Source organism: Pongo pygmaeus, chromosome 4, assembly GCF_028885625.2.
Source record: "Pongo pygmaeus isolate AG05252 chromosome 4, NHGRI_mPonPyg2-v2.0_pri, whole genome shotgun sequence".
Lineage (NCBI taxonomy): Eukaryota > Metazoa > Chordata > Mammalia > Primates > Hominidae > Pongo > Pongo pygmaeus.
The window spans coordinates 174,192,079-174,212,203 of NC_072377.2; the positions used below are offsets into that span (position 1 = coordinate 174,192,079).

At 44.7% G+C, this 20,125-nt stretch overlaps 1 protein-coding gene across 1 annotated transcript in view; it reads right to left on the minus strand.

The window, feature by feature from the left end:
* Positions 1 to 20,125, minus strand: part of SLIT3 (slit guidance ligand 3) — a 636,449-nt gene that overhangs the window by 516,574 nt on the left and 99,750 nt on the right. Inside the window, exon 4 of the mRNA XM_054486980.2 lies at positions 11,769 to 11,840. Coding sequence (XP_054342955.1) covers positions 11,769 to 11,840 — 72 coding nt within the window. The remainder of the gene's footprint in view (positions 1 to 11,768; positions 11,841 to 20,125) is intronic.

Genomic DNA, 20,125 nt, shown 5'->3' on the forward strand with positions numbered 1-20,125 from the left:
CAGGACAATCACTTGAACCTGGGAGGTGGAGGTTGCAGTGAGCCAAGATCGTGCCACTGCGCTCCAGCCTGGCGACAGAGTGAGACTTCATCTCAAAAAAAAAAAAAAAAAAAAAAAAATTATTGAAGTTAGATTTATCTGAGCATCTTGATCCACAATACAGTTTCATGAATCCCAAATTGAATGAGACTGAGATAGAGGAAATTAGTCCTAGGTTATCCTTGTACTACTCTCTTGAAAATCCAGTTTTCTTCTTTAGACAGAGCATTTTGACCTCCAAAAGTCAAGATGTTCCCTTTATCTGGAGAAATGTTGGCATGATTCAACATATATTTCAATCAAAAGCTGACTCGTTGACTAAAAATTCAAGTCCAGAGCCCCAGACACGCCAACAAGAGGCCAAACCATCAGTTCAACAGCAGGATATTCCACTTGGCCAACCGTGGGGAGAGTTTTTGGCTACGCAACAGGCAGTGCTAATCAAGGGGTGGGGGGGCCACGCTTCTAAGCAGGCTTCATCACCATAAGTAGGGTGAGGAGAATTAGAAAAGGAATGATGGGAAGAAAGAAACATCATGAATAAAACATTACAATATTATTCTAAACCATGAGTCAAAAACTCAGGTCCAGCACACCAAATTTAGGCAAGGAGCATGAAATTGACTTAAATGTCTCCATTTCTATTTGGTTTGGACAGTGCTATGTTATCATAGCTTTGCTGTTGTTAATATTGTATCAACACTTTCATTACAGGCCTCAACCTCCAGGACTTTGTAAATGAACTGCAAACCTTACAAATGGAATTTAATATTCAAATCCAAGATACTGAGTCCATAGAAAAGCCAGAAGAAAGACAAAGTTACAGATGTTTTTGGTGATTTGAAATTATGCTAGAATTTGGGGCATCAAATTAAAATACTATTTGTCCCCTGGAGGGATTCCCAAATGTTGGTTGAAAATGAGAGATAATTAGGCTCTTTAGAAATGTTTCTGTTGATGCTGAATGTGGTTCAGGAAGAAATATTTCAAGATTATTGATGTGGGTACATTTGCATCTTTCAGACAACTGAAGAATGTGTGTTTGGGTTCTGCTCACCTCAAAAGGTTGTTATTTTTCTATATACAATGAAGTATTTCCCTGATATTTAATTCCATGGATAGTTTCTAACTCCAGATAAAGAGAATGAAGAATGGTATGGGTGAAGGCTGGCTTCTGGTTCTCGTTCTTAACAAAGAGATGACTATTTGAGTACCCTTGATGATGCCACTAAATCCTGCCTAGTCTGGCCAACCCCACCACAGGTCACAGGGTGCTGAGAGCAGCACTGATTTTGTGCAGAAAGGGCTCAGCTGTCACAGTTTCAACTTGCAGGTGGGTCCCAGCCAAGGAAGTCTGAGAAAGAGCCAGGTGGCAAGAAGCCCACACTTACACCCTCTGGGCTCAGGTTAGACATTTCTGGGTTCTATATTCAGCATCCCAACCACCAGCACATTGGAGTGACACACACACAGTAGGCGTTCAACAATGCTTTAGTTGTCCCTGGACACACATTTCTCTTCCTAGAAATGGGGCAGGAATGTTATCAACAGGGAATTGACTGAGTCCCAAGCATCAGCTGGGTGTTTATTTTTCCACTTTCCTCACTCACTATTTTCATATGTAGTAAAGAGAGTGCACTGATGTATGAAGGCTTTCAGCTGTATGTGCGAGGAGGTGAGCTTGTCTTGCCATCAGCTGTTCGATGTACCACCAGGGCCAAGATTTAGGAGGTTTTTCTGAAGCCCTTACACATACAACCCTTTCTCCCTACATTCCTCCTTTCTTGCAGTGAGCAATTCAGTTGGTCCCAGATTTCACCATTATCTCTAATGGTCCAGTGCTGTTCAACGAAGGTTGGTCTGATTTCCTTAAAGGATGGCTTTTCTCACTCTGGTCCATGGCATGACTCTAGGATGACACAAATATCTTCAGAAAACCATCTTGGAAGGCCCAAGTAAACCAGCAAAAGCCCTTACCTTCAAACCAAAGAAAATACTAAATCCACGAAATCACTTAAGCCACCCTTCCAAAGAGAAGGAGATTCAAAATGTTTTATGCAGCAACCTATAAGAAACTCATTTTGTGGGATGTTTCACATTCCAGCCCATGGTTTATTCCCCCATATATCCCTGCCAGTAATATCAACCAGATGTGGCAAAGAAGTCTGTGCAGAATTGTAAAAATTACAAGCATATTCTGTAATTCCAAAGCATTGTAAAGTCACAGCTTGGTTTTCTTTCCTTCTTAAAAAAAATTTAAAAACAATTTCCAAGCTGGCAGAATGTAGTTCTCAGTACAAGTATTGCCTGATCACTTTAGAAAACTCTTCTGCTGGCCCACAGGGCTGAAGAGACTAAAAATGTAAAACCCAACTCTACCTTTGATAAATCGTAGGGAATTTAGACAGGTCTACTTGCTAGCATATATTTAGGTCTATAAATCTTTTTCTTTCAACGTTTCAAGTATTAATATCCTAGATCTCAGATAGGAGCATGTGCTTATATATACTCATATGAGCATATAAGTTCAAAATACTGAACCATGAAAGCTTCATAAAATTATGATTGTTATCTCTCTCTCATTCAAGATGTGTTTCTGCATAGAAAGCACATCACAAGGTAGGGAAAAAACTCACAGGAGTAAGAGGGTGAGAAAGTCAGAGAGACCTGAGTTCATTTCTGGTGAGTGAGTGAAACTCAAGCCCAGTTTCCTCATCAGTGTAGCAAGCATAAAAACACCCTTCATGCAGGATTCTTGGGAGGACTGAAGGAGTTGGCATCAACATAAGGTACCTAGCACACATTAGGTGCTCAAAAGATGTTTCGCTCCTTCCTTCAAAATATATAAAATAACAGGGGCTATATGAGATCGATGTTTCTTAAAGTATGCCCCTAAGTGACACACAACAAAATCACTTAGGGTGCCTATTTACAAAGTCAAATCCCCGGGTCCATTCCAAATCTAATGAACCAGACTTCCTGGGTGTGCAGCCTGGGATACAGCATTTTAACCATCCTTTCAGGATATTTGTTTCTATATGCTAAGTTTGAAAACCAACCATAGCCTAGGTCCTTGCTCTGCTGTGGGGCTAGGCCAGCACGATCACTTCGGAATATGTTAGAAATGCAGATTCTTAGGTCGCGTTCCAGACTTACACAATCAGAATCCACATTTTAACAAGATCCTTAGGTGTTCAGATACATACTAAAGTTTGAGAAGCACTGGTCTAGATTGCTATTCCTAGCTCAAAAATTCTGTAATGCAAGAATCTACAAGGCAATTTAAATGTTGGCCTTGTTATCAACTCTGTGGCAAGTCGACAGGCTTCTATGCTCAGCTGGACACATCCTATCGGAGGAGAGAGATGACACCTCCCAGGCCTTCATCCCTGGCTCTGGCTTCAGATACTACAGAGAGAATGACACAGCACCCACCATAATCCATTCTCTGTCCACACACAGATTAAAGCAAAACCTGTCTTCAAAAGCATGACAAACTCTGGAATTGATGACATGTGCCATAAAACAAACACAAGGCTGGCCTCACTGCAGTGTTCAGCGTTTGGGGGAACAGGGAGAAAAATCAGGAAATGGGGACTCAGTTTGCAGGGACATTTTCCATGAGCTTTGGGTGGTTGTGTCCCTGAAAAACGTGACCCCATGTATGAGATGGTGAGGCTGGTCTTGCCGTCCCCCGGCCTCTGAAATCTGTGCCAGCACACAAGGGAGCAGGTCTCTGCATCCAGCTTCAGGCAGGTAGGCAGTCTCTGAAACCCCACACCAGCCTGATGGATTGGTTTTTCTGTCGTGCTATTATCATTTCACCACATCAGATAACAACTCCACTGGAAAATTGGGTAGTATGGTTTTTGTTTTCTCCACTGGTTTTTCACTTTTATAGCACTGTTTCACATCAATGCAGAGTTTTATAGGGACACATATTGCATGTAGTTGTGTTTTAAAGTTTAGTGCCGAATTGGAAGACTAAGGTGGCTGCAAAGGGCTCTGTGAGTAGCAGAAAGCACTACCTAGAGGTACAGGGCTCCAGTCATTCAACAACTCTGAGCTCTTTTAGGGCTTCACAGAGATAAAGGAGCTAGCATTTACTGAATTCCTAACTAGGCGCCTGGCCCTTTAGTTACTAACTTCTCAAAAGTACAGTATAGGAATCATGGTTAGGAATGTGGGCTCTGGAGTCAGGCAAGCTTGAGTTTCAGCTTTGGCTCAGCCAGTTACTGGCTCTATGACCTTGGGCAAGCTGTCTAAATCTCTCGGCCTCTGTTTCTGTATCTCTAAAATGGGGATAATATTGTATCTACCTCTGAAATCTGAGAGGAAGTGATAGAATATACGTGAAGCACTTTGCAGAGGACCTGGCCCCTAGTAAATACACCACACACATTTGGGAACTGATCAAGGTTGAAATGTCCCTGACCCCCACCTCCCCGAAATGCTTATGTTGAAACCTTAATCCTAATACCTCAGAACATAACCAAATTGTAGATCAGGTTGCTAAAGTGGTGATCAAGTTAAAATGAGGCCATTAGGGTGGAGCCCTAATTCAACATAACTGGTGTCCTCATAAGAAGAGGAGGAGACACCAGGGGTATGCTACCACAGAGGCACGACCACGTGAGGAGGCAGCAGGGAAGGTGGTTATCTGCAAGCCAAGGAGAGAGGCACCAGGAGGAACCAATCCAGCCAGCATCTTGATCTTGGACTTCTGTCCTCCAGAACTGTGAGAAAATACATTTCTGTAGTTAAGCCACTCAGTGTGTGGTATTTTGTGATGGTAGCTGAGCAAGCTATTATAGGAACTATGATTAGCACCTATTGTGTAGCTAACCAACACAAGGCTGAAAAAGGTGAGGTCACTTGCCCAGGGTCACCAGAAGGTGAGATTCAAACCCAGGTCTGTCTGGTTCCCAAGTTTCTGATCCTTGCTCTAATACTGGACTGCCTCAAAGAAACATGAGATCATGGTTCTGAATGCAGCTCCCAATTTGTGTGGGCTTGGAGCATGTATACGTGACACCTGTGATAAAAGCAGAAAATGGCGAATGTGAAGAGGTGGCACGGACTAGCCGAGATGAGAGTTCAGAGGAGGACTCAGCCCTGGGAAGCAAGTTCCCTGGAAGCTGGAGTCTAGCAGCCTTGAACTTTTTGGTGGGGAATCTGCTCCACCATGATAACAGTGCCAGTGACTTGGGGCTAAGTTGGTTGGCCACATTGCATATAGTTTTCGGGTGCCTGGGGACTAACTTTCCAAGTCACTTGCAACTCCACTGCCCAAGTGAACGACAGCAGGTTTAGCCTCAGTGGCGTTTTTTTTTTTTTTAAGCTGTCAAATACCTCATATAACTGAATGGAGAATAAATAAGTCCTCCATCTGGCTGCGAGTACAACTGCTTATGCAGCTATAGGTTTTTGTTTTTTTGTTTTTTTTTTAAGATGGAGTCTTACTTTGTCACCAGGCTGGAGTGCAGTGGCATGATCTCGGCTTACTTCAACCTCTGCCTCCCGGGTTCAAGCGATTCTCCTGCCTCAGCCTCTGATTAGCTGGGACTACATGCACGCATCACCACACCCTGCTAATTTTTGTGTTTTTAGTAGAGACAGGGTTTCACCATGTTTGCCAGGATGGTCTCTATCTCTTGACCTCGTGATCCGCCCATCCTGGCCTCCCAAAGTGCTGGGATTACAGGCGTCAGCCACTGCGGCTGGCAGCAGCTATAAGTTTTAAACCATTACCAAATATGGGACACAATATTTGAACCTAAATCTGGGATAGGTGGGCCAAAAGGAGCCCCTTGGTCTGCTCATCCTTATAGGGCAAAGATAAACTTTTTTTCTTTTCTTTTTTCTTTCTTTTTTTTTTTGAGACAGAGTCTCGCTCTGCCATCCAAGCTGGAGTGCAGTGGCACAATCTCGGCTAACCGCAACCTCCACCTCCTGGGATCAAGTGGTTTTTGTGCCTCAGCCTCCGGAATAGCTGGGATGACAGGGGTGCACCACCATGTCCGGCTAATTTTTGTATTTTTAGTAGAGATGGGGTTTCACCACATTGGCCAGGCTTGTCTCAAACTCCTGGCTTCAAGTGATCAGCCCGCCTCGGCTTCCCAAAGTGTTGGGATTATAGGCGTCAGCCACCGCTCCCAGCTGCAATGATAAATTCTTAAAAAAAAAAAAAAAAAAGTTGTGAACCATGTGTCCCTCACACCCACCACCCCCCACCCCCGCCACTGAAAGCTCTCTAATCTGGTAAAACACAGAGGGTGTATTTTGTTTGTTTGAGATGGGGTCTCACTCTGTCGCCCAAGCTGGAGTGCAGTGGTGTGATCTCAGCTCACTGCAACCTCTGTCTCCAGGGCTCAAGCGATCCCCACACCTCAGCCTCTCAAGTAGCTGGGACCACAGGTGCAGGCCATCACGCCTAGCTATATTTTTGTATTTTTGGTAGAGGCGGGGTTTCACCATGTTGCCCAGGCTGGTCTCGAACTCCTGAGCCAGGCAATCCGACTGCCTTGGCCTCCCAAACTGCTGAGATAACAGGCATGAGCCACTGTGCCCAGCCATGCAGAGGATTTTAATCACTGTCTGCATCTTGCCTTCTGCTCCTTCTAAAGAATTTCTGGCAATATTAACCAGTCAGCCTTTAAATAACCAGAAATCCTTCACTGTCTCTCCCATGAGTAGGTTAAAGAAAAACCTGGAAGGGGATGGCAAAGGGAGAAATTAATAGCCCATAGGCCATGCAAGATCATGCTTCATCCTGTCCTCTCTAGATGAAGCCCAGAGAGGCCAAGTAGCATGCCCAGGGCCACACAGCTTACAGGTAGAAGAGCCAGAATGACAACCCAGGTATTCCCACTCCAAGTGCAGTGTTCATCCAATCCTCCTCTAATTTGGAGGCTGGACTCCTTCCGTAGGTGCTGCGATGTTTATACCACAGAGCCCAAAGCCCCAGCATATGCACTACTCTCATCAGCTGACCAGCCAAGGTCAGCCATGGCCATCTTCCATGGAGCATTTACTACGTGCTTTGTTCAATGCCAATTATTTTCTCCCAGATAATTCCCATTTATCCTCACAATAACATGGAGAGGTCAGTTCTACCACTGTCTATGTTACTCATAAGAACCTGAGACAAGAGAGGTTAAGTAACTTGCCAAAGATTTCAGGATACACAGTGGGCAGCCCCTTAACCCCTTCATTTGACTCCCTCCTCCTGTCCTCTGCTCTGGGTCAGGTGCTGCAGGAGCCTAGAAAGAACAGAAGCCCAGTCTCCACACTTGACCATGATCTATGTCAGGATGGCAGGGGGCAAATATTTACTGAGCGACCCAAGCATCGTAGAGACCTCACTGGGCATTTTGCAGACCACAGCAATATAAGTTCAGGGAACTTCCAAGATCTGGGATTCTATGGCTCATGTTCTGTGTGTTTGAACACAGAATAAGAGGACAGATATCCCACTAATACACACATGAGTCGGATGGCACTGGCTCTGAGGATGGGTGCACGGAGGGTAGCCAGCAAAGTCCTAAGGGAATCCCTTGGATATATGACAGGCCCATCACCAATCCTTTTGAGCATAACTTCAGCTGCCCGTGGTAATTAGCATGGCAGTGTGGTATGGTAGAAAACATAAGGACTTGGCAGAGACACAGATGTGTACTGAGTCCCAGTTCCATTGCATCCTAGTTATACAACTATGGGTAAGTTGGATACCCCTAAGCTTTAGAAATAGATTTAATGATTCTCTTCGCATGATTGTTGTGATGGTTAAGTCTGAGCATTGAGGCAAAGTGCCCAGTACAGTACTGCTTCTTAGATAGATGGGATATATATATATATATATATGCAGTAATCTAAACTTTGAGCTTTAATTTCCTGCTCTATAAAATAAGAGCATTGATTGAGGCTTAGGCAGGGAACTCCCAGTAGAGACAAATGCAGACTCTGGAGTCAGGTTTACCCAAATGTGAACCAAACGTGAATCCTGGTTCTGCCGCTAAGTAGTTGTATGATATTGTTCAAATTCTTTAACCTTTCTGCACTTGTTTCACATCTATAGAACAGTACTAACCATAGTACCTATCCCACAGAGTTGTTAGGAGAATTAAATGAGTTAATAGACATGAAGTGCTCAGAACAGCACCTGGCACTCAATGTGTTTGCTAGCGCTATTATCTACCTGAAAGTGCTATTGTAAGGATCCAAAGTACTCAAAGCGCAGGGAACTGCATACAGTGGATGCTCAATACACTAGCAGACACCTGTTGTTTTTGCATTTCACATCCCCTCTTCTGTCTTCTGATAACAAAATTACTCTCTACTATGGGGAACCCATTCTCTAAGCAAGTGGGATGAACACAGCTTGATAATCAGAGGACACCATCTCATTAGCAACATTGATTGGCTGGGACATGGGTATATATGACCAAGCTAAGTAATCGGTGTCTACCCTCAGTTCTTTCTGACAGGAACATTGACCAAGGCCCTCTTCACCAGGATCTCTGAATTAGTGCATTTTGAGTCTTTTACATTAGCTCGCAAACAAGTCCACGGTTCCAAGGGAGTGAAGGAGCAAGATGAAGACTTAATGACATCACCAAGCCCCTGGATCCAGCTGTTCCCGAAGCCATTCATAACTACCACTGCTCTTCTCAGTTATGTGAATCAATATATTGCCTCTTTGAGCTAAACTAACTTTAGTCACTAAACTAACGTCTGTCACTTGCTAGTGAGTGGTGTTACAGTCACAGCATAGGTTCTAATAAATATTATTTCCCTTTTCATTACTATTCAAAGCCTGTTTTTATTACATGACTATAGACTTTCCAAGAGATATTCTTCAGATAAACACGAAATATTAAGTACTTTTGCCTATAAGACTAATAAAAAAAGTAGTATCAAGAATTGTTTATCCCACATGGCATACTCTGGCGTAGCCACCCACATAGAATCCACATTTAGCATGAAAAATGCCTCACTGTGTCTATTGAGATGCAGTGCTCTTTTAAAACAGAGCCAGTGGCATATGTATACACACTCATGATTGCACAGTTATTGATTTTTAATTTGTACCCTGCTTACTTCCAAAAAGGCTCTGGAGTGGCTGACAAAATAAGACAATGACACAAGAGGGCCATTAAGAAAAATCAAAGATCAAGCCCAGAGAGAAAAAGGGATTGCTGATTATAGCCCAAACTTGGGTTAATATAGCTGCTTCAATAAAAAAAAAAATTATATTTAGCTCTCAGCTTTTTGGCAGCCATTCAAAGTGTGTCATAATAGGGCACATAGAGAACTGGGCATCCTTCATGTCTACAGCTCAACACCCAGAACAGAGGCCATGCTGGAACAGACACCCAGGGAAAACCTTACTGAATGCATGAGTGAATGAATAAATGAATGAATAGTGGATAAAAGAATCAAAGCTTGCCAAGGGCACTGTTTATATCTTTAGGCCTATTTCATTCATTTATTCATCTACCCATTCAACCATCACTGACGGAGTGCCTATGTGTGCCAAGTTATGCCCGGACATGGACCCAGCAAGAGATGGATACCAAAATGAGTCAAATATCATCCCTGCCTTCCCAGCTGCAGCTCTCTGACTTGAAGCAAAAGCTCAGGGTAATTTACCTCAATGCTTATCACAACTCCTAGTCTCCTTCATGGCTCCCAGAGAAAGGAGATCAGAAACTGAGGTTGTAAAGACAGGAATTGTAGGAGTAATAATAGTTGTCTTGGTGCTTACACTTATACAGCACTTTACAAAACACATGTGCACCATGATCTCATTGGATACTTACAGTTCCTCTACAAGGTAGGTAAAAAGGGAGGAGAGGGTATCTCCCTTTACCGATGAAGATATTTAGATACCGAAGGAAAAGTGACTCTCTCAAGCTCTCTCAGGACGTGGCAGAGGACATAACTCATAGGTTCCCCATGCCCACGTGCCTGGCTCCCAGAATCTCAGAGACCTGTTATCGCCACTTGAAATTTCTACTTTGCCTGGATCAACCAACTCGCAAAAAATGGCCATCACCTGATAGCCATGGGAAGGTTTCTGTGAGCAAGAACCAACCCACCTGACATCCTGCAGCAGCTGGGATGCTCAGACCCCACCCACATAAAGTCGTCCAGCATTCCAGCTTCACAGGTACCTTCCCATTGCCTTTAAACTGATGCTCATGTCTCAGATGAATAGTATATACTCTGCTGTAGTATTTAGTTAACAGCAGGTTGAAAGGTGCAATGCAGTACTGGGTGGAGAGATGGTGATTATGTGAGCATCTAAGGACAGGGCTATGAAAGGCAGGGGATGTTACAAACCAGGGTGGTTTCTGGTATGCCCATTTGGCATAGCTTATACAGCTCTTCTGGACCCCTGGGGCTGCTGAACAGCATTTCCTCCGCCCCCATGCCCATCCAGGCAGACCCAGACTGGAAGAGTAAAAAGGAGGGTATAGTCTTTCCTACATTTAGCAAAGTCAGCTAGGGCGACTGAGCCAGAGAAATGGGGCACACAGCAAGAGGAGACCTGACAAAGTGCAGGTGTGTCCTAGAGAAGGCAAGCAAGACCACTGCATGACTGGAATACCAGCCAACCCTTGCCTGTTCTTGTTCCAGCAAAGTGCCCTTTTAAAATAAATTTATGTATATAGTCTGTGTGTGTGTGTGTGTGTGTGTGTGTGTACAGACATATATAAATATATATTCCTAATTCAGAACTCATTCGTAAGTGCACACACTGACATGTGTTTCATGTTTCCCAATTTATCCCAGAGCCTATATGCAGTGTTTCGCTGCACAAGTAGGCATTAAATGCAACCACTGGGAATGAGAATGGTGCCCACAACGTTGGAGCCTCCCTGCAATGTTGAAGCCTTCCCAGCCAGGCTGTAAATCTTGCTACTTGACTGCAAAGCCATCCAGGACTGTGTCGCTTCATTCAGAAAGGTGAGCCTTGGGCGATCCAGTACACCCCATGAACTGAGTCACTGCCAGCACGATTTCGGGTTCACTGTCAATAATTTAATTAGCACTTGCCTGACATCTACAATACATGAATCACAGTCTCCACCCTCACCTGCAACTCCAGCTCCTGGGCTTCCAAATTCTCCCACTGAATAAATAGAAGTATCTCCAACTCTCCCCTCTCCTCATTTTACCCTGGACTTCTGAAAACGATAAAGCAAAATTCAACACGTTTCGTCCTTTTCCCACAAAATCATAAACCCCCAGAACCAGGGTTCCTAGACTGGCAGCGCTAGGAAGTGGGAAAAAGGCAGGAGCTGCTTCAACCAGCAAGGTGATGAGGTTGCCGTGTTTGGTCCAAACCATTGCCTTCTGACACCACTGGCAGTCTCGCGTGAATAAACCTATCTCAAACCCCACCTCAGGGAATTTCCCTGAAGTAAGTTCAGACCCACAATAAATGGAAGCATCTCCTCCCTCCTTGCAAGGCAATGACGGACTACCACACATCACTAGTCCTCACTGGTCACGCAAGCCGCTGATGTCTGAGAGAAGGAGCAAGAAGTCAGGCCTGGAAGTGTTTGTTGGGGGTGGATGTCATGTCAAAACCCTGCTCCAAGTCTGTATGTCAGGGCCTAACTGCCAAGCTCCACACGGCACGGCGCTCCACAAACCACATCCTCCACATCACCAAAGCCAGGCAAGACACAAGGTAGAGAACACAAGGCAACTCTACTCACAGTCTGGTGAGCTTCGGCGTGCTCTGGAAAAGCAATTCTGGAAGGACTTGGAGCTTATTCTTGTTCAGGCGCCTAAAGAGGAAAGAGAATGGAAGGATGTCAAGGGGACATTAAACCAGATCAAATGTATTCAGATAACACTTTAATCAATCAGTCAATCAATCAATAGGCATTAAGAGACTCTCTACATCTTTCGGTATGGGCTGCTCAACACATGTAAGGTACAGTCCCTGTTGGCGGGGCTTAGAGTCGGGCTGGGAATGCAAAGCAAAGGTCAGTCAAAAGTAAAAACACAGCACACGTGCTGTGCTGCCACGTCTCCATCAGAGTCTTGGAGAGACATCACTAATGGATCACAATATTCCTTCCCATGGACCCCAGACAAGACTTTTGAACTTTTCTCACCATGAGCTCCGTGTAGCTATTACTGAGTGATGAAACTGGCATGTGAAATACACCCCTAAAAACATAAATGGGCCAGCCACGGTGGCTCATGCCTGTAATCCCAGTATTTTGAGAGGCCGAGGCAGGCAGATCATGAGGTCAAGAGATCGAGACCATCTTGGGCAACATGGTGAAACCCCATTTCTAATAAAAATACAAAAAATTGGCTGGGCGTGGTGCTGCATGCCTGTAATCCCAGCTACTTGGGAGGCTGAGGCAGGAGAATCGCTTGAACCCAGGAGGCAGAGGTTACAGTGAGCTGAGATCGTGCCACTGCACTCCAGCCTGGTGACAGAGCAAGACTCTGTCTCAAAAAAAAAAAAAAAAGAAGAAAAGGAAACCTTAAATGAAATATCAGAGGAAATATTCAGGATCCTAAACAGTGATCATGGGAGCAGATAGTAGTTGCTTTAGGAACAAAGAAGAGGGCATGGCAGATCACCTTGGATTGAGGAATAAAATGGAATTCTGGCCATCTTGGCTCTGTGGACCAGAGTAGGGCTCCATTGTGAGTTTTGTGGGTCCTTGGCAATTTTGCCTTTGTGGGCTGCTTTCTCCATCAAAATTTTTCTTAATATTACATTCTATAACTATGTTGGTACAAATGCAAATATATTATTACATAACATTTCTACCCAAAAGTTCATTGTTGTCTTCCAATATTAGAAGAAATTAAAACATTTTCATGGGCCCCTAACAGTATTGTAGACCCTTATCACCATCCCCACTGGGACTCATGGAGAAGTAGGCCCTGGGTCAGGGACCAAGGTCTGGGCATGAGGTGTGGCTTGTGGCAAAAATCAGCCCAGTAGGGATGGCTCAAATTGGATGTTGGCCAACTGGGCCCGTCTCTCCTAAGCATGATCAATGCTAAACACCCACAGAAAGGCTACCTGAGTTTTTAAGTGACACAGAGCCATCATTATGATCTCCATGAAGGCTGCTTTCTTCGGAGCATTGGGCCAAGAGAGAGGCCCTGTTGTATGCTAGCCCCATGCCCCTCTGCCCTAGTGAGTTGCCACAGCCTAGCAAGGGAAACAGGAAGCCACCCAAACCATGATTAAAGCATACACCCCACAGTCCCCAGCATCTTTCAGACCCAAAGAGCAGTTCATAGCCTGGATGAATTTTTCTACTTAGAGTGAACTGAGTATGGACTATTACATGATATAACTGTATGATCCCCATCTGAGAGCTAAAGCAAACTAAGGAATAGAAAAGATGAGTTTCTCCCCTAGCTCCTGGCCCCAAAGCCCTGGCCCCCTTCCCCTGCCACCAAACAGACATGCTTTCCTATTTGGGATTTTGCTCCCATTTCCCCCCTTTCTTCCTAAGTCTATGGACAACAACTTTAGAGGGATGAGCGACTAGAAGGAGGTCAAGCAGGACAAAGCATGTGAGAGAGAAGCATTGAAGACTTCATATAATAAGCCCACTGTCAAGAGGGTGCTACTCAGCCTGATAGCCAAGCAGCGAGTGGGTAAGCATTGGGCAGGGATACCATCCACGAGACTCCTGATGAGGAGGAGGCAAGGAGGAAAGGCTGGAAAGTTGGATAAGATAAGCTCTAATTCCCTGGCCACCACTGGGGCGGGCTGACTCTTGTTTTGCTTTGTTTGAGATGGAGTCTCGCTCTGTTGCCCAGGCTGGAGTGCAATGGTGCAATCTTGGCTCTCTGCAACCTCCACCTCCCAGGTTCAAGTGATTCCCCCACCTCCGCCTCCTGAGTAGCTGAGATTACAGGTATGCACCACCATGCCTGGCTAATTTTTGTGTTTTTAGTAGAGACGGTTTTCACCATGTTGGCCTGGCTGTTCTCAAACTTCTGACCTCAAGTGATCTGCCCGCCTCAGCCTCCCAAAGTGCTGGAATTACAGGAGTGAGTCACCGTGCCTGGCTGAGGGCAGCCTGACTCTTACCCCAGTGCTTTTTATTTTTTAAAAATTGCAGTAAAATCACATATCATGAGATTTATCTTCTTAGCAATAAAAAAACTGTACACTAAAAGTGTAGTTAGTTCAGTAGCGTTGAGTATATTCACATCATTGAACAACTAATCTCCAGAACTTTTTCATCTTGCAAAACTGAAATTCTGTCCCTGTTGAACAACAACTTCCTATCTCTCCTTCTCCAGCCCCTGGCAATCACCATTCCACTGTCTGTCTCTGATTTTGCCTGGTGCTCTTTGACTACTGCCAGTATCTGCTTTTTGTGTGTTCCCATCACTAAAGTAGAAAAAAAAAAGTGGGGGACTCCAGGAAGAGGAGGATGAGGCAACATCTATTTTTATGTTTTGAGTAGTTCCCATGTACTCAGTGAGAACAGGTGGAAGCCATTGGAACAGGAGAAGGCTTGATGTGATGTATGTGGGATTCACTGGGGCTGGGCACAGGTCTGGCTATATTGTGCTCTTGCTGTGGGATCTGAGGCAAGCTATCTAGCCCTTTGGACCCCAGTTTCGGATCTGCAAAATGGGTTACAGTGAGTCTTAAATGACACAGTGTCTACGCAAGTGTTCAGCACTGCAATAAGAGCATGGCAACAGTGATGACAATGGTATGGATTGAGTTCTACATGCACGTCAAACGCCACGCCACGTGCTACACAGGCAGGATCATAACTGCAGCGGTGCTCATGGTAGGTGTCATTATTAATCTTGTCTCATACAGAATGAACCTGAAGCCTGGGGAGGTCAAGCCATCCCCAAGGCCACAGTGTCAGGAAGTGGTAGTGGCAGGATTTGCACCCAGTCGGTCAGACTCCAGAGCTCTAGTTCTGAACCACCATGTTACTCAAAGCCTTTCAATAAATAACAGCTCCCTCTCCCTTTCCCTTTCTTAATTTTTCTGTTTCTTTTCATCCAGAGTTGCCACTTCCTCCAATCCATCCAAGGCAACGAACCACTCTGTGTACATTGCCTTCCCTGGAAAGGAACTCTCTTGGAGGTCCCCAAGGCAAGAACTGAGTCTTTATGTGGGTCTGTCTGGAACCACCCTCTATTGTCACAACTGTACAAAGTCTTGTAAGAGTTACATTCAGAGAACTAACACTCCATTCCAGGCAAAAATCCTAAAACCCAGCTTGCTGCTGTCTGCAGTGGGTAGGGTGTTCGGTTTGCTGAAAACCCTAAACCAGAGTTGAAGCTAAAAATAAAACCAGCTTGGCTCCAAGGCTCCTGGAAGGGAAGGCATCAGTTTTTTGCCGGTATTTGTGGCTGGACGAAAATAAAAATATAACCAAATTTAGCCAATTGTGCGCTGCCCACTGCTTCATAAACCCTGAATGAGGATTCTGGGACAGATGGGTGGGGCTCTGCTCCCAAAAGCCTTGGGGCCTTTCCACTTAAGCTTGGGCAGGTCGCCTGCTGGTTCTCAATATCAGAAGGAGCTAGATACTGTATTTCCTGGTAACTCCAGGATTTACTCATATTTTCTGAGCGAACAGCCGGGCCTGGAAAGTCTTCCTTGAAAAGATGATGAAGGCTCCAAGCTGCATAAGGTACACTTCCCATGTGGCTGCTATGAAAGCAGCCCCTGAACACGAAAATGAACAGAATGAGACATGCTGTTCTCCTGATAAACAGGTAAGTGCCGGGTGCAGACAGTGGCTACTGGCCATGGTACACTCATGCCATCTGCTGTTCTGTTACTCTGGGTCCAGAGGTGGAGATCTCCTGCCATAGTTCAAGCTGGAAGTAAATCCATGATTACTGAATGGAGAACAGGACTGAATAGGACTCATATGAGGACAGAACTGAGGAAGTCAGCAAATGAGATGTGGGCCAGGGCAATGACAGGATAAGGCCTTCCTAGGTATTACCTCTCCTGCTGAGATCAAAACTCCTTCTCAGCTTTCCTGATGCAACAATGGGGAGCATAAAGGTAAAAAAAAACAACAACAACTGGCTGCTGAGTTGCAAAGCCATATTGCTTTCTTTTCAGTCTGAACTGAGAAGCACTAAGAAATAGGCCCTTGCCTTTGTGGAACCACTAAAGGCCTTTCTAGATGTACCTGGGTGTAAGATATAAATAGAAGTTTTTGCCACTTCATCGAACCCATCCATGTATCCATTCAACCATTCATCCATCCAACTGTTCATTTATCTGTACATCCAACCACCATCCATCCATCCATCAACCCATCTACTCAAGCATTCACTCATCTATCCAACCACCATTTACCCATCCATCCATTCTTTCATTTCTCCAGTCATTTTTTCAATATGAACATACAAAAATGAGTAAGATACAGTCCCTTCTTTTAAAAATGTCATATGCTAGTGAAGAAGATAGACCTGAAAACAAAAAATTGCCATGTTCTTGAAAGTGAAGGTGTCGTGAGAACACAGTGGAGCAGCAGCTAACCCAGTCCTTGTTAAAAGAAGGCTTCCCAAGGAAGATGGTTTTGAGTTTAATTTTAAAGGATGACTAGGACTCTTTAGGAGACAGGGATGGAGACTTCTAGACTGAGAGAGCAGTACGTGCTTTGTATTCCATGGAGGGCCAGGAGACAGAGCATTTGGGAAGCAGGCTTGCATTGCTAGAACACAGAGGTGACCTGCGAACACAAGTGATGAAGGTGTACAATTAGGCAGCAGTCATACCACAAAGGGCCTTTTTATCCATAATAAAGAATTTGGGCTTGGCTTTTTACAGATAGTAAGAGGGAGCCAGAGAAAGGGTTTGAGCAAGGGAGTGATAATCTGGTTTGAATTTTAAAAAAGCTCCTGGCCAGGCGCGGTGGCTCATGCCTGTAATCTCAGCACTTTGGGAGGCCACAGTGGGCAGATCACGAGGTCAGGAGCTCGAGACCAGCCTGGCCAACATGATGAAACCCCGTTTCTACTAAAAATATAAAAATTAGCTGGGCATGGGGGTGCACATCTGTAATCCCAGCTACTCGAGAGGCTTAGGCAGGAGAATCACTTGAACCCAGGAGGCAGAGGTTGTGGTGAGCTGAGATCACGCCACTGCACGCCAGCCTGGGCGACAGAGCAAGACTCTGACTCAAAACACAAACAAACAAACAAAATCTATCTATCTATCTATCTATCTATCTATATATATATATATATATATATATACACACGCACACACACACATACATATACACATGTCTCCTGAGTAGCAGTAAGCCCAGTTTGGAGGAGGGTGAAATCGGAAGCAGGAAAACCAGTTAAAACGGTTCTTGGGTAACTAGTATCTCTGCGTGAAGACCTGATTAAGGATAACAGTGCAGCTGAAGTGTAGGAGAGAGAGGTGAGGTATAATCAGCTGGGTTTTGTGACAGGATGTACGTGAGGATTGGTTTCTGCGTGAAGACCTGGTTAAGGATAACAGTGTGGCTGAAATGTAGGAGAGAGAAGTGAGGTATAATCAGCTGGGTTTTGTGACAGGATGTACGTGAGGATTGAGGGAGTTACAGGAGTGCAGGTATGAAAAGTGGCTCCAGGTTGGGTAACTGATCAGTCAAATTACCAATCCCTAATGAGGAGAATAGAGAAGGGAGGAACACTGTGCAGAAGGTGGTGTGTTTAGATTCAGGATTTCTGCAATGCTGAAATCTCTCAAATATGTTTTGACAACTAATAGCAGTAGCTAGTAATAACACTAAAACCATGAGCCAGGCATTGTACTGAGCACTTTACATGCACTACCTCATTTAATCTCCATGGAAACGCTCGGAGGCCAGTGCTCTTAGCACCCCTATATTTAGGAAATACCGGCCTAAGAAGGTTAAGAACTTGCCCAAAGTCAAGCTTGACCAACGTGATGGTTGGTGGGACTTGAACCCCGGTGCCTGCTGCTAAGCCTGTGCTCTTACCTACTATGTGTAGTGAGAATTCTTAATTTAGCCCTTCATTATAAACTGTCTTATCATCTAAGTTTCAAGGACTAAGAGTGGGAAATACAACTAAAAAGTCCTTTGCGTCCCAACAGTAGCCAACACAGCATCAGGCACACAAAGAACCTTCCAGAAGGGCCTACTGAATTTCATGAATAAATCAAAAGGTAGGAAACGCCAGCTAGGGGAGCCTGATGAATCAATAGCCCTGCTGATCTGGGAAGTCACACTGTGAGAGGGTAAACAGGGCTCCCAGAGGGCCTGCCTACCTGAGTCTGTCTTCATCGTTCAGAAACTTCTTAGAGACTCAGCTTTCAGAGGTATCAAACTCACTGACAAGCAAGGCGAGCAGGGCGAAGGGCTCACTACTTCCCCTCCCTCAGGAAAGGGAAGGGGTGAGGGGCCACCAGGGCCTGGGCATGGCCCACTGCACATCAAATCCCCTCCTTTCCTCAGGGAGGTGTAGGATGTCAGCTGCCCAATCAGGCCTGAGGGAGGAAGAAAGTCAAAGTGTGCTAACCCCTACAGGTCACCAGGACTACTTGCTTTAGTAATGAACTCAATTGTTTCCCCTTCCCCAGGCAGCTTCTTAGGCAGCCTGAATTCTTTCTCTGTCTACTGGTACTTTCAGAAATGCTCACATGTCTCAACAACAAGGACCCAAGCAGCTTTGTTATCTAGTACAAAAGCTCCATGCCACTCCCAATGGAGAGAGGGAGAGGGACAATGCTTCCTGCCAGCTGCTGCTCCAGGCCAGCAAGTGCCAGGGATGATGACTGCAGACTCCGGGCAAGGGCAGAACCAAACTTCACAGGCCTCAAACATCAGTTCAGAGATGACATCATCAGCTATGAAGATGTACAGATGTCACTATGAATCAGGGGCAAAAACCTTGAACTCTGGAGAGTCAAAAGAGCAGAGATCCTTGATCTGGGGCTGTTCCCACTAGTTGTTTACTGTAGTCACTGAAGGCCGCTTACTTGCTTGGTTTCCTCACCTGTCTAACAGCCAATTCAGGCTTTTTTTTCCTGCTATGCAAATTTTCATAATGCAAACTGGATGTAATCTGAGCAATTCAGCAAGGAAGCTAATTTGTGATGGTTGTTGGTTTATACCAGTGTCATGATCAGGAACGGTCCCCATATGTGGGGCAGGAAAGCCTAATGGCTTACAGACTCAATACCCAGGGCCATTTTAGTTGAATGATGCTATTATTCTTTGCCTTTGAGGCTTCCCTTTTTTGGAGGGACAAGCAGCTTCACTGAGATATAATGGAGCTTCCTTATAGTAAGTGTGGACCAACCCACAATTTATTTTAATGGCTTAACCGCGAGTTGACCTGAGATTTGTCTTCCATGGTATTCAGTATTTGCTCAATGACATTTAGGCTGGCTTACACCAGTTTTGAAATCAGTTATTTTTTAGTTTCTAAGTTCTGAAAGTCCTAATAGCAATTAAAAACCCCTTTATTTTTGACATTTCTGTAGGAGAAAGAACTTTGTGGTCATACTTTAAAATTCTGATCCCTAAGCAGTTTTTTTTCCCCCTCACTGAAGATGTTTGCAAGAACCCTTTTAAAAAATAACCTAAAGATTATTTTAGGAACACAATTATTATGTAATAGCAAAACATGTACCTCATGGGATACCTGAGAGGGCTGAATGGTTTAACATCTGTAAAGGGCTTTGCAATGTTTCTCCAGGGCTCAGTAAGTGGTAGCTGTTACAGCTACTGTTATTATCACTATAATTGTCCCTAGATATCCCAAGAAGTTGGAAATTCAGGAGATTTATGTCTCCTTCATAGATGACTATATTGGTCAGGAAGGCAATAACAAACGAACTCCAAAATCTCAGTGGGTTAACACAATAAACACTTACTCCACACTCACGTAAAGGGCTTGTTCCATGTGGTATGATACCTTAGAGAACATGTGGCCTCCAAGGCTGCTGTGCCAGGGGAAGAGAAGGAAGGAGGAAGTACATCAGCTCTTAACTCCCTTGACCCAGCAGTGACTCATACCACTTCTCACATGATTGGCCAGAACTGGTCACATGGCACAAACCTAG